This window comes from Mya arenaria, chromosome 12 (genome assembly GCF_026914265.1).
Source record: "Mya arenaria isolate MELC-2E11 chromosome 12, ASM2691426v1".
Classification (NCBI taxonomy): domain Eukaryota; kingdom Metazoa; phylum Mollusca; class Bivalvia; order Myida; family Myidae; genus Mya; species Mya arenaria.
The window spans coordinates 32,809,924-32,823,304 of NC_069133.1; the positions used below are offsets into that span (position 1 = coordinate 32,809,924).

General features: G+C 33.4%; 1 protein-coding gene across 2 annotated transcripts in view; it reads right to left on the minus strand.

The window, feature by feature from the left end:
- Positions 1-234: 234 nt before the first annotated feature.
- The window catches only part of LOC128211759 (uncharacterized), a 53,712-nt gene continuing 40,565 nt past the window's right edge, over positions 235-13,381 (minus strand). For both annotated transcript variants that reach the window (XM_052916799.1, XM_052916801.1), the window contains 28 exons: positions 12,786-12,908; positions 12,476-12,604; positions 12,222-12,344; positions 11,829-12,092; positions 11,379-11,642; positions 11,104-11,210; positions 10,260-10,413; positions 9,700-9,831; positions 9,502-9,579; positions 8,087-8,263; positions 7,702-7,827; positions 7,373-7,501; positions 7,072-7,200; positions 6,522-6,641; positions 6,103-6,363; positions 5,846-5,952; positions 5,317-5,473; positions 5,079-5,198; positions 4,585-4,863; positions 4,387-4,416; positions 3,893-4,002; positions 3,568-3,629; positions 3,011-3,153; positions 2,446-2,565; positions 2,038-2,164; positions 1,834-1,901; positions 1,384-1,445; positions 235-921 (listed from right to left, as the gene is read on the minus strand). In XM_052916799.1, the coding sequence (XP_052772759.1) occupies positions 850-921; positions 1,384-1,445; positions 1,834-1,901; positions 2,038-2,164; positions 2,446-2,565; positions 3,011-3,153; positions 3,568-3,629; positions 3,893-4,002; positions 4,387-4,416; positions 4,585-4,863; positions 5,079-5,198; positions 5,317-5,473; positions 5,846-5,952; positions 6,103-6,363; positions 6,522-6,641; positions 7,072-7,200; positions 7,373-7,501; positions 7,702-7,827; positions 8,087-8,263; positions 9,502-9,579; positions 9,700-9,831; positions 10,260-10,413; positions 11,104-11,210; positions 11,379-11,642; positions 11,829-12,092; positions 12,222-12,344; positions 12,476-12,604; positions 12,786-12,908 (3,773 nt within the window). In that variant the 3' untranslated portion in view covers positions 235-849. The remainder of the gene's footprint in view (positions 922-1,383; positions 1,446-1,833; positions 1,902-2,037; positions 2,165-2,445; positions 2,566-3,010; positions 3,154-3,567; positions 3,630-3,892; positions 4,003-4,386; positions 4,417-4,584; positions 4,864-5,078; positions 5,199-5,316; positions 5,474-5,845; positions 5,953-6,102; positions 6,364-6,521; positions 6,642-7,071; positions 7,201-7,372; positions 7,502-7,701; positions 7,828-8,086; positions 8,264-9,501; positions 9,580-9,699; positions 9,832-10,259; positions 10,414-11,103; positions 11,211-11,378; positions 11,643-11,828; positions 12,093-12,221; positions 12,345-12,475; positions 12,605-12,785; positions 12,909-13,381) is intronic.

Below are 13,381 nucleotides of genomic sequence, written 5' to 3' on the forward strand. Positions count from 1 at the left end.
AAATTGTTAAATTAAATAAACTTGTATTCAATAGAAATGTTGCATGATAACTTTGACATATGTTGAAATATAAGTATAGCAAGTGTCACCAGTCGTCCAATAGTTCACACTTTTATATAAAGAGTTCAGGTTATACATTAGGAAGTTAGCCTTTGGTGTTTAAATACCGTGTATAAGTATTATAATAGTTGCTGAGTTGATATCCAGTAGGAAACGAAACATAAACAATTTGATTTTAAGCTTCTACTTTATTCAAATAAATCTCCCGCATATAATAAGGTTTTGCAATTAAGTTGCAACAAGCATGCAGAGTGGTGCATTTTCTGACCAATAGAAATTGAACAACGTTATATTACACTTGTGCAATACAGAAAAATATGTAAATGTGATGTTTAACCGGAAATTAAATATGACATGTGATAAATTTACATATTCAAAGGTATGAAATGTTATTAATTATTGTGCAGAATGTATTTACCGTTAAATATATTCATATAAAGTAAGGCTTCTTCTAAAACAACATAAAAAATGTGTATCCAAAATATGAAAGGTTATTCTACCAATTAGTAGATCCAGATTGAATTTAATTACATCATAAAACATAATCCATGAAAATAACGATACCTGAAAAAACACATCTAAAGAAGGCAAAATAAGCGCATTTTAAACATATTTTCAACATAAGAGTTCTGTGTCAGCATTTTAAGGTTGCATGGTGAAATTATATCACACACACAAAGAAACCAAGCATGCAACAAAAATTATGTATACTGAATTTAAAACTCTATGTCTCTCATGCTTTCATATCATGTCACACAATAATATTCGTCCCAATATATTCCCTCGCGCTTAATACTGGGCGCCCCCTTCGTTGGAGCCATGGTCGGTGTGAGCACGGGGCAGATGATACGGTGTGTCAAACTGGAAATCAAAATATGAAACGTTATTTAACTTTAAACAAAAAACTAGATTTATAAACGGCAGACGAACGTCATGGATCAAGGTTTCAAAATCCCATGTAATACAATGCAAATAGGACAAGCTCATTGGCCCAGCATATTAACAAAGACAAAAAAGATCGTTATGAAACTAAATACTATAGAAATCGTATTCGCGCGGTCAGTGAGAAGACTTCGACTGGGGTGAGGAGTTAAACGGTTTCCTAATTTTGAACCTCAGGCGTGTCGCCCTCACATACTATGAGAAGTACGTTTATAAGGCGAAAAAACATACAAGAGTTTTGATCAAACTATGTTTTTATGTAGTAAAATGGGTTAAATTTGAAAATAGCATTCTTACTGTTTCCTTATATTTTGTAGAAACGACTAAATAGGGTGACTAATTCAAATTCCGCACTTCATAAATTATGGGATAACTACATACCTGATTTTCTTTTCCGAATCTGAGCGCTAGAGACATCCAGTTACTGTACCTTGATTCCTTGTCTGAAGAAAATCAAATATTATCAAATGCCCTCTGCCATTGAGCAGGGCTTATGTTTAAACCTTCAACTGCTAGACTTGTTTTCTATAGTTTTTCATACATATATAAATTATGCATAAGTTATGTAAATAAGTAATACAGTCACATATATAAGGACAAGCCCAGTCGCAAAACACTTAAAAGAATCCGGTTTAAAGGTACATTACTAAGTAAGGTCAAACAGACACTTAACGAGAGACTTACAACGCACAAACAACACAGAAAGACCACAAATGCGTGAAAATAGATGTGTCAATACATGTTAGCATCTTAGAACGGTCAGGGAAACACACAAGATCATTGGTGGTATAAACTAGCTTTTGTGTACCCAACCAGATTGTTTAAGATTACCATTGCCCTTTCTCCAAGGTGGCCAGTATTGCGACTTCTGTTTATCAAATGATGATATTGATTCGCCTCTGAAAGAAAAATCGCTTGGGTAAAGTCCAAATAAAAAAACACAAAATGAACTCACATGTACATTGTAACATTCTTATGTAAGTTTCTTTTTTCACGATCAAGTGAGCGTGCCAAAATCCCAGTGCGTGATCTTACCCTCGAAGATTTTTCAAATGTTCCTTGCGATTCCTGTTGTAAACAACAATGGCCGTCAACGTTACGAAAACAGTCACAAGAAAGACGCTCAGGCCAACTGCCACACCAACGACAAGCGTATAGTTGTCTAAAAGTAATCAAAAAATATTTCATTAAAACATCGCTACATCCTTCATACACGATAAAGAGATATTTCAACAAAACCTTACTGTAAGATTCTCATGAATTTAGTCCAAAACATAAGCCGGTTCCGGGACTGCGAATTCTCGGAAGAACAAACTCTTTTAACTATCCAATAACATTCTCGGTTTTATTGAATCCGCTCATTGACAGCTCTAAGTTAATTCCTTTAAACATCATATCAACAGGATTGTCACAATCAAATAAAGGTAAATATCATTTTAGTACCTGTGTCAGACATTTCTCTACAAGTAGGTTCACCAGCATTACTTATGCACTCAAATCCTGAACCGCAACCACCGAGTTTTGTTTCATAAAACTCACATGTCTTGTCACTGGAGTAGGATTCTGAATTGAAAAAGAAAAACTATTAAAATTTAAGCTTAACAACTTGCCTTGATAGTATTGAACTGAAGAAATAGAAGTAGTTCACGCTTTGATATATTGTGCTTTGACTGCTACGTTATTGAAATATATTAACTGCAAAAAATATATCATACCCTCAAGTTAATCATGTATATACTTTATAGAAAATTGATACTGCATGTGAGTAAGAGTACTAACTGCAATATACATTATATATTGTATTTTAATACCATAACAACGAGAAGGCCATAGAAGTGAACTAAATTTAAAGGTCAATACCATAACAACGTGAAAGCCATAGAAGTAAACTAACTCTGAAGTCCCATACCATAACAACGTGAAGGCCATAGAGGTGAACTAACATTAAAGGCCAAAACCATAACAAGTGGAAGCCGTATAATTTAAATAACTTTGAATGCCAGTATACCTGTTGATAGTGCTGTAACATTTCTGCCTTCATACTCTATCTCTGTAACAGATCCAATGTCCATCACGGCTTTAAAAATGTCTATAGCGGCGTCGGAGTTCTTCTTGAAAATTATTGTGTACTTGACGTTGACGCTTCCAACGCTTCAATACGATAATAGAATAAAAAAATAAATGGCGTTGTCAGCTATCAGGCAATATGTTATTTTTTATTTATTTTGCAATATATTGGTCAGGCAATTTTTATTCTGATTAGTTTATTAAAAAATCTCCATACAAATTCTTCTGATTTAGATCTGTTGTTTTATAAATAACAGGAGTACATTTTTGGTTCAGGTAAGTGCACCTTCAGGAATCTAGTTTGCTGATAACATTACATGTTTAGAAACAATTTGAACGATAATTCAATACATGTTATCACATTTAACAGTCCAATATATTAATGTCTTAAATAACTAATATAATTTTAGTAAGTACGGCGCTAGTACCGTAGTAAGTATGTCAATATATCAAATTCCGGTATATTAGGTATATGATTTGATGTTGAAAACTGTTTACCTGAGATCATTTATGAGGATTGTAAACTGTACTGATATGTATTTCGAGAAGTGTTTTCTGATCTGAAAATAAGCATGCATTTTTAACCAAATACAGCTCTGGGCAAAAAAGGTTATAAATAAAAGTAAAATGAGCTTCCACAAAGTCACATACAAAAAATGAATGTTTAAACTTATCTTATCTCGATTGTTTCATGTTTACAAGAGGTTGTTGCGTTATGCCAAACAAAGATAATTGTATGCTGAGCAGCGAACATTGGACATTTCAAAACTTATTAAAATATAACGACCCACCAATGTTTACGCTTAACGAGACCATTACTCACCGATTTTTCCACTTTCTCAGCAATCTTGTCAAAAACAGTCTGAACGGCCAGGTCAGTCCCTGGTGCCAATTCAACCCCCAAACTCAGAGTAAGATTTACACTAATCTCATCTTCCATTGAAAAAGAAAAGCTTTTTATCAGTATATATCATTTAAAGTATCAATTATATCAAATCATTTTGATATATATTTTTATACAAATCCACCATTAATATTTCTTCGTTTTTGAAAGAACGCGTTTCACTTTATAGTTATACTTTGTACAGAAGAACATATAACTTTGACCTAATCTTGAATTTTAAATTTTTCAATAAAATTAAATCGCCTGACATATTCACCGTCATAGTTGACTATTTAAGTCATCTACTGATTGAGTTATCGTATTTTAGAATCAGTATGCTTGCGAAGAAGAGAGAGAGAGAGAGAGAGAGAGAGAGAGAGAGAGATGTTTGAAGTGTCATGATAGTCCTCCCAGCACATGGACATTAACCTTACCTTCAGGCAATTCTGATGTACTTGGTAAAACTGCAATAAAAATTATCAAACACTGAGCAATGAGTGGTGATTATTAGTTTCTTCATTAACAACTAATTTTGAAGTAATTGTCAAAAGAAGAAAAACAACATACATTACTATTAACTCATTAAGAAAAGATGTAAACATTAATTGAAAATCGCTTTCGGTGAAAATTACCATATTCGCAATGCCCAGTTTCACTATTAATAGTGAACCCACGAAGGCAGTCACAAAGAAACCCTCCATGAATATTTCGGCAACCCGTGTTAGCTTCTGTGCATATACCGGAAGTAACACATTCATTAACATCCATTTCGCAAAATCGCCCAGTCCAGTGCGGGTTACACAAACAAGATCCAGTCACCGTGTCACATGACTGATCTGCAGTCTCACTATTTTCTTGTGTGCAGTTGCACTGGCCATTACAGCCATTACCGAACGTGTTGTTGTTGCAATCTGGACAAAGGATTAATTAAAGATATAAACTGTTCAAGACGTGTTTAAAACAGCTGTATCGTAAAACAGTAAAGACAATCAAAAATGTTCGATTAACCAAGAAAATTCAAAATCAAAATCTGACCGCTCTCGAGTAATCCTGTCAAGAAATACTGGTATTGCATGGTTTACATGGTTTTCCCCAATTAGTTTCGGACAATTTAGTTTTACAATACCTTGACAAGATGTTTCGTTGAGCAGCTTTTTTCCTTGTGGACAAAGACACCGGAAAGAACCTTCTGTATTTTCACAGGTAACACCCTCGTCACAGGGACTATTTTGACACTCGTCAATATCTGAAATTTCCAAACGTGTTGCATTAATGTTTTTGAATGTTTAATTTCATGCTGTTTTGTATTCCAATCATTTAATAAAATTCGATGAGTTTGTACAAAAAAGAAATCGGAGACATACCTTCACATATACCATTTAGATCCGAAAAACCAGAGTCACATGTACAGATAAAAGAGCCGGCGGTGTTGCTGCATGAAGAGTGAATCTTCTCTGAGCATACATTGCCAGAAAAGCTACATTCGTCCACATCTTTATCGCAATGTGTTCCTTGCCAGTTCTACAAGGAAATCAATGTCGATGACTATTGCGACATTTAAATAAAGATACAATGCATAAGATGTAACAATAGTCAGATTCTTGTTTGTTTGACAAACTGAACAAAAACATATTTATATTCAAGACAGAAAATAAGTTTACCTACTGCAACAATACATAGTGTAAGTTCAATTTTAGCACCGAAATTTGTGTGAGCTCAATTGATTTAATACGAATATTACCATTGTTATGCAAAATATCTTACTATTAACTACCATTTTAATAGTATAAACAGCACATTAAATGCCATACTCTGAGAATATAAATTATAACATAATGCAAACAAATGTTTATTTTAACACACGTTATACCCATTTAGAAAATCAAGAATTACCGATTTGCATGTACAGTTTCCTGACACGTGGTCGCATGCCTCCGCAGTGGTAGAAGAGCAGGGACACTGCTCTGCACAGGAGTCACCATATCGGAAAGCTCCACACACTTGAATAAAATTAAACGGGTTGTTATTTGGAATATATTTAGATAGCGACGTGTATCGGTCCTGGTTAAACAAGAGAACCATATCTATGCTTTTCATGAATGGTACATACTCAGTTTTAAATACCTAAAATAGGACAAAACATAGCTTACTTTCACAGGAGCCGCCTTGGATGTTAATATAGCCGATATTACATTGACAAGTATGGCTTCCAACAGTGTTATCACAATGGGAATGCTCAGGACAATCGAATATCTCCTTTTCACATTCGTTTAGATCCTGTGTACAGTTTTCACCCATCCAACCCACTGAGCAAGTACAGGTACCGTTGACGGGGTCACATGATTCGGCGTTGCTTTGTTCACAAGTGCATGGGGATGCACAATTGGAACCGAATGTAAAGGTATCACATTCTGTTAAAAGAAGATAATTAAAATAAAGAAATGAAAGTATGTAAGGTATATCATCATCATTTATTAGTTTCGGCTTCTAGTTAACAATGACATATGTTACAAAACCGGTATAGAAATTACCAACAACGCGACAAAGGTTTAAAATAAATTTCATGTACCGTCGCATTGTGTATTATGGACAAGTTTAAAGCCCCTTTCACAGCTGCAGATGAAACCGCCTTCAGTGTTATTACACTGCTGGTCACAGGGATTTCTTTCCTCTTCACATTCGTCCATATCTGTGAAAAAAGATCGTGCTTTTCACATCTGAATCCTTAAAATGAAGTTATTTATTTAAATTACCTAGTTAAGATTATTAAACATCAGTACTTTACCTGTACTGAAACAATGTTCACTTGATTAAAGTTAATCTGTAATCTGAATATTATTTTGCTCCATATTGACTTAGCAGCCCAATCGTCTCTTGCCTGTTGAAAATCATGGGCAAGATTATTCGTTTTTTTATATCTTAATCTGTTCGAAAACTTACTTGCACTGAGCTTGTATATGAAATTAATTTGTGAAAATACAATGCACGGTACAGTGACAACCCCAGTAGCCTATATATTTAACCCTAACTAGAGATATATATGGTGTAGGGCATAACAGAATCCGTCATCAGGAACATTTGATCTCTGTCTACTTGGGAAGAATAAAATGATATATCACCAGTGCAAAATCCAGTGGAGTTTTTGGCGTAACCATTATTACATCGGCAGTCAAGTTCTGTTTCATTTCTGTAGCAAACTGAAAATGCTGGGCAGGCGGTAACATCCTCCTCAGAACATTCCGTAATGGCTGAAAACAACCGTGTTGTTTAAATATCGTCAACTTTTTGTTTTTGATTTATGTTTCAACTTAAAAAAACATATTAATGTACATTTCCAAACAACTGAAGGGGATATTACTACCCTTATTGATTGTATTTAAGGTGAAACCCCGTGAAAAACGAACATAAATAATAACATACGAATGCATCTTTTGTTGTCAGCTGCATCTAGTGAAAAGCCTTGATCGCATTCACATAAATACCCTCCTTCGTTGTTATCACATTTGTGGTCGCATTGGTTTAAGATACTTGTGGCGCATTCGTTGACATCTGTGTGTGCATAGACAAATACAGAACTCGTAATTATTTATATATACCAGGATGTATTCAATTTCATTCATGTTAACCTTTCTTTTAACATTAACCCTACACAAAGTTCAAAACAAATCCAGTAATTTCTGAATATTGACTATACAATCAACTATTGCTTCGTTATACATATACATAGAAAATAAGAGATTAGAATATACCTGCACACGTGTTGTTTGCACTGACATATCTGTAACCATCATAACAACTACATACGTATCTCCCGGGAGTGTTAGAGCATATATGACCACATGTATTAAATGCATCGTCTTTGCATTCTTCAATATCTATAATTAAATTAAAATAACAAAGTACTGTAATATCTCGTTAATGTATTTTGTAAATGTATGTTATAAAATACCAATATTCTATATAATGTATATATTACGCATGTGCATAGATGCATTATAAAATGGATGTTACACATTATATTTTCCAAAGCGATAACAATAATTATGTATAATAATGTCATTGAAACTAAGTATGACCGTGTACAGATTTCCGTAACTCATATCCAGCGAGAGCTTTGAACTTTCCAACCATTACCTTCACATTGACCACTTGTCTGATTTCGTTTATACCCTGCTTTACACACACAGTCTGCACTTCCTTTTGTGTTGTTACATATAGCGTTTGGTTCTTCACATTCCAGTAAGCCAAGGTCACATTCATTAACGTCAATATTGCACTGTGGTCCTGTCCAGCCATCATTACAATGGCACCCTATTTGGGAATGATACAGAACACTGCAAATGGTAACTCAATTGACCGTCCATCGGTGTATATCATAAATCGGTGTATTATTATTCAAACTGTTCGTAGTTGATAGGGATTGGATACACCACATGCATCGTAGGCCATTAAAAGTTTAACGATTAAATATATCAGAATACATGTAGCTTTTATAGAATCAAGACAATCCTGCAATAAGCTATTGTTTTACCAGTAATCTTGTTTAGAAATGGTAATTAAAACTCACATTTTGATCAAGAATTGTCCATTTTCAAATGGTTTGCAGGATTATGCACTTTAATAGCATGTTTAAGTGCTATAATTGTGTTTCAGTTTTATCGTGTTTTATAGCTGGTTTTAGCAAAAACGATATTACAAGGTGTATGACTATTGCGTTATCTCATTCATTCTAACGTATTCTGTGTTTCGGGTTTTCGAAATATATTTTGCGTTGCTACATTTTCTGAGTCCTGTAGAGCTTTTTCTTCGATGGTAAGAATTACTTTCATCGTATTTCACAAACAGTTCAAATAGGGCGCCATTTTTGAGTCATTGGAATTTATTTGGGACATATGGAATTAATGGAATGGTATATATTCTTTCTGTCAATGATCATTTAAGTTTCCAGTTTAATGGTAAATACAAGACTCATTAAAACGTTTCAAAATTTGAAGTCGTACAGTTTTTAACATTTCAGTAAGTTGTTTTTTTTAATAAGTATTTATCTGATTTTTTATTTTAATAGTACTTACCTGATCTTTTCTTTAATTAATATTTACCTGATGTTTTCTTTAATCAGTACTTACCTGATCTTTTCTTTAATTAATATTTACCTGATGTTTTCTTTAATCAGTATTTACCTGATGTTTTCTTTAATTAGATTTCACCTGATGTTTTCTTTAATTTCATTTTCCTGATGTTTTCTATAATTACTATATACCTGGTGTTTCTTCAATTAGTATTTGCTTTATGCTTTCTTTAATTAGTATTCACAGATATTTTTTTAATTAATTATACCTGATGTTTTCTTTAATTAGAGTTCACCTGATGTTTTCTTCAATTTCATTTTCCTGATGTTTTCTATAATTACTATATACCTGGTGTTTCTTCAATTAGTATTTGCTTTATGCTTTCTTTAATTAGTATTCACATATATTTTCTTTAATTAATATTTACTTGATGTTTTTTTAATTAGTGTTTACCTTATGTTTTCTATAATAAGTATTTACCTGATGTTTTGTTACAAGATCCATGCGTGCAGTCGCAAATGTTTGAACAGTTATATCCGAAGTAATTATCTTCACAGTCTACAAATAACAAAGAATAATGAATAAGTAATAAGCTACATGCATACAACCCAAGCACGTCGTAAAAATTATTAATATAATGAAATTGTATTGTAAACACATAACGTCAAGCTTACCGACCTATACAACTGCGTCCAACGTCGTGAAGGTTCGTGCCAGCTGGGCACTCGCACGTGTAACTTCCATCCGTGTTTTTACACCTGGCACGTTTATCGCATGCGCTAAGATTCTCTGTCAGGCACTCGTTAACATCTGATGTAGAATAATGAATGCAATAATTTAAAAAAATATATATAAATCGAATGATTTTGCTTTTAAAATTCGACGACTGTTGATATTGGAAAAGTATATTAACAATGCTTCGGTGACGTGCAATTTTGTTAACCTGAAATGTTACTTTAAAAAAATAAAAACACTAAGAATCCCAATCATATATATATATATATATATATATATATATATATATATATATATATATATATATATATATATATATATATATGTTAGTCCCACTATCATCAACTCTTTTGAACAACAGTAACAATACAAGAAACGAAGTTAGTTATGTTAGTCCAATAAATTTATTATCCATTGAGTATCTCGAAACAGCTAAAACTAATTGCGATATATTCTATATATCTGTGATGATCCATTATTATAAATCATAAAAAGCCAAATACCTTTACAATCGCCATTATGCACGCTATAACCAGCATTACATAAACATTCGTATGACCCAATCAAGTTGACGCAGTGGTTATTAGCTTTACTGTCACATAAGCTGGGATCTCGACATTCATCGACATCTTCTGAGCACGTCTCTCCTTGCCAGCCCTTTGAATACAACAAGTTGTTTTTTTACAATTTCAAAAGAAATGGTTTAACCAGTAATTATTTTGAAAATATAATACATTCACAATACAAATATAATAGCAAGTAGACATATAATCATAATTTCAGCCCATTTATTATACGAATTTGATCGAAAGCACGAAACTACTGTTTCTAAAATTTACAGGAACTGAACATGCCGATAGTTTGATTCTATAAGAGCACTAACGCAAGATGCGGTCTGAATTAAAATAAAATGCAAACAGTGCTTTGATCAAGTGACGAATACCGAGTTTATCTACGGTAATTTAGGGCAATATCTTAAAAACAACAATATTACATTGTAAAATTTGAAGAGTAACCCACAAGCATAGCGTTACACTAAGACCCTGATTAAAGACACAATCACAAAGGCCAATAACTCTAAACGTAACTTAAAACGCCACAGGACGAAAAAAAAAAATATCGAAATTTAGTTATTGGTTAATTTTGGTGTAATAGCCTTGGCACGTACAATGTGAAGTTACAACCCACTGGGGGAATATCAGAAAACTTATGTAAATTTACCTATGCATAGATACAGCGATAATGAACTGTTGATGATGCAATTCGGTTTGAATGAATGAACTTTAAGTTAGTCATTGGCAATTAATCACCGAAGAATAAAACAAAATATATAATGACGTGAATCACCTGCATACAGAAGCAACTACCGTTTATGCTGTCACAACCTGTTGAATGTTCCTCTGTACATGTGCATACCTCATTGCAATTTCCACCATAGGTGAAATCGTAACATTCTGGTGATTAAATAGAACTTAATGTTGAATGATCTGCTTCTTGTCGTGCTCTCGATATTTCAAAAATGCTTTGTAGACATATAATTCAATACAATTTTAATACATTTTTAAAGTATATTCAAATAGTTGTTTGCAAAAATAATTCTAACTCATAGACAAAACTATTACTTATACACTCCTCTCCGAGAGCGCGCCTTTTCTTGAATCCGATGTGACAATTACATTCAAAGCTACCCATGGTGTTCACGCAATCCGAATTTCGAGGACATGCATTAGTATCGTTACATTCATTGTCGTCTTCCTCGCAGGTGACGCCTCTCCAACCTTTATCACACGTGCAATGTCCCGTTACGTAATCGCAACGTTCAGTATGATGCATGTAACACCCACATGTGTGTCCACAACCGGCTCCAAAGCGACCATGCTGACATTCTGGAGAACAAAGAGGAAATGAGTATAGTTGCGTTGGATTAGGCTGTGCAGTAGCACAACGCCTTATGTAAAATATTATAAATTTGCTGATTATATGGATGTCAGATGACCGTTAATACGTTTGAGTAGCAATGGCAACAAATATAAAAATATTGAAGTCATGTTTAACTTTCAGTTTGCACCTACCTTCGCATTTTCCGTAGCCATTTTTCGAAAACCCGGTATTACATTTGCAAACAAAACTTCCTGAGGTATCTACGCATTGTGAATTGTTAGGACACAACTGGAAGGTGCCGAGTGAACATTCATCAATGTTTTGTGCGCAATTCTCACCGGTCCATCCGGGTTTGCACTCACATTCTCCGGACGTTTTGTTGCACGATATGGAGCTGTCTTTTAAGCAAGAGCATGACGAATCACAGTTGGAGCCGTATCTCCATGGACGGCATTCTGAAATATATGCTTAGTAATTACTATAAATAATTTTGTACGGAATTATACCAGAAATGTATAGAAATTATCAAAACAAATCATTTATGAAAGAAACTATTAACAATCTTGTATTATCATTGTCGTTACCGCCACAGGAAACCCCGTCGGATAATAGGTAGAACCCGCTTCGACACAAGCAATCATATCCGCCATCAATATTAGAACACATTTGCATGCAGTTGTGTTTGTTGTCAACGCACTCATTGACGTCTGTAATAAACATTCGATAAAAACGAAACGTTTAAATGCTTGTTTATTTCGTGTGTTTATTTAAATATGCATTTAAAGTACTTTCAAAGAAACAATTCCTCAAAGCAATGCTTAATAAGAAAATATAATACCTGCACACACGTGTGTACTTGTGTTACTATATCCTTTTGGACATTTACACATCACATCTCCACTTGCAACGACACACGTGGAATTTTGTGGGCAAGTAGAATATTGGTCCGTATTGCACTCCGTTTCCGCTATGATATAAAATAATATCATCCAAATTTATGACCAAAAATATGCAGTATTATCTATTATCTATTGTCTACTCTGTATTAAATTGATACATAACTAACAAGGTATAATCTTTCAGCTATGTTAAAACTTTTGGCTGGTAGAGTTGACAATTGATACTGTTAATTGAAAACAATATCTTACGCATGCACGAATGCCGATCAAGAAGATCAAGTTTGTATCCCTCGCTGCAAGAGCATCTGTAGCTACCCAATGTGTTTTCACATTTCTGCTCACAGCCACGCAAGCCTTGGCATTCATCAATATCTGCAATTGGAATACATAAAAAAATTAGTAAATACTGTTATGACTCAAAACACAACAGAGAAAAAGAAACCCGCAAAAAAACATTAAACAACAAAACGACTTATTTATAAACATTTTTAACGCAAGAAATTTCATATAAATAATGCTTTAATTAAGTATAACGTCCTATTTAAAAAAGTAAACAAACTATGTTCACTGATCCTGGTAATTTAAATATCCATCGAATCAAATCCACAACAAAAACACACACTATATGATCACTAATTAAATATACTTATACTCCGCTAAAAGATGTCATCCTTTGAGAATAATTTTATTTAATCCAAGATTATTGAAATTATTCTAGTCTTGTTGAAATTTTTAAAGAAACTTTACATACTTCACAAATCCTCAAGAATGTTCTCTCAATTTCCATAACCATCAATTTTATTCTCAAAAATCTATACTAAGATAAATAGAACTAAACAAATTAA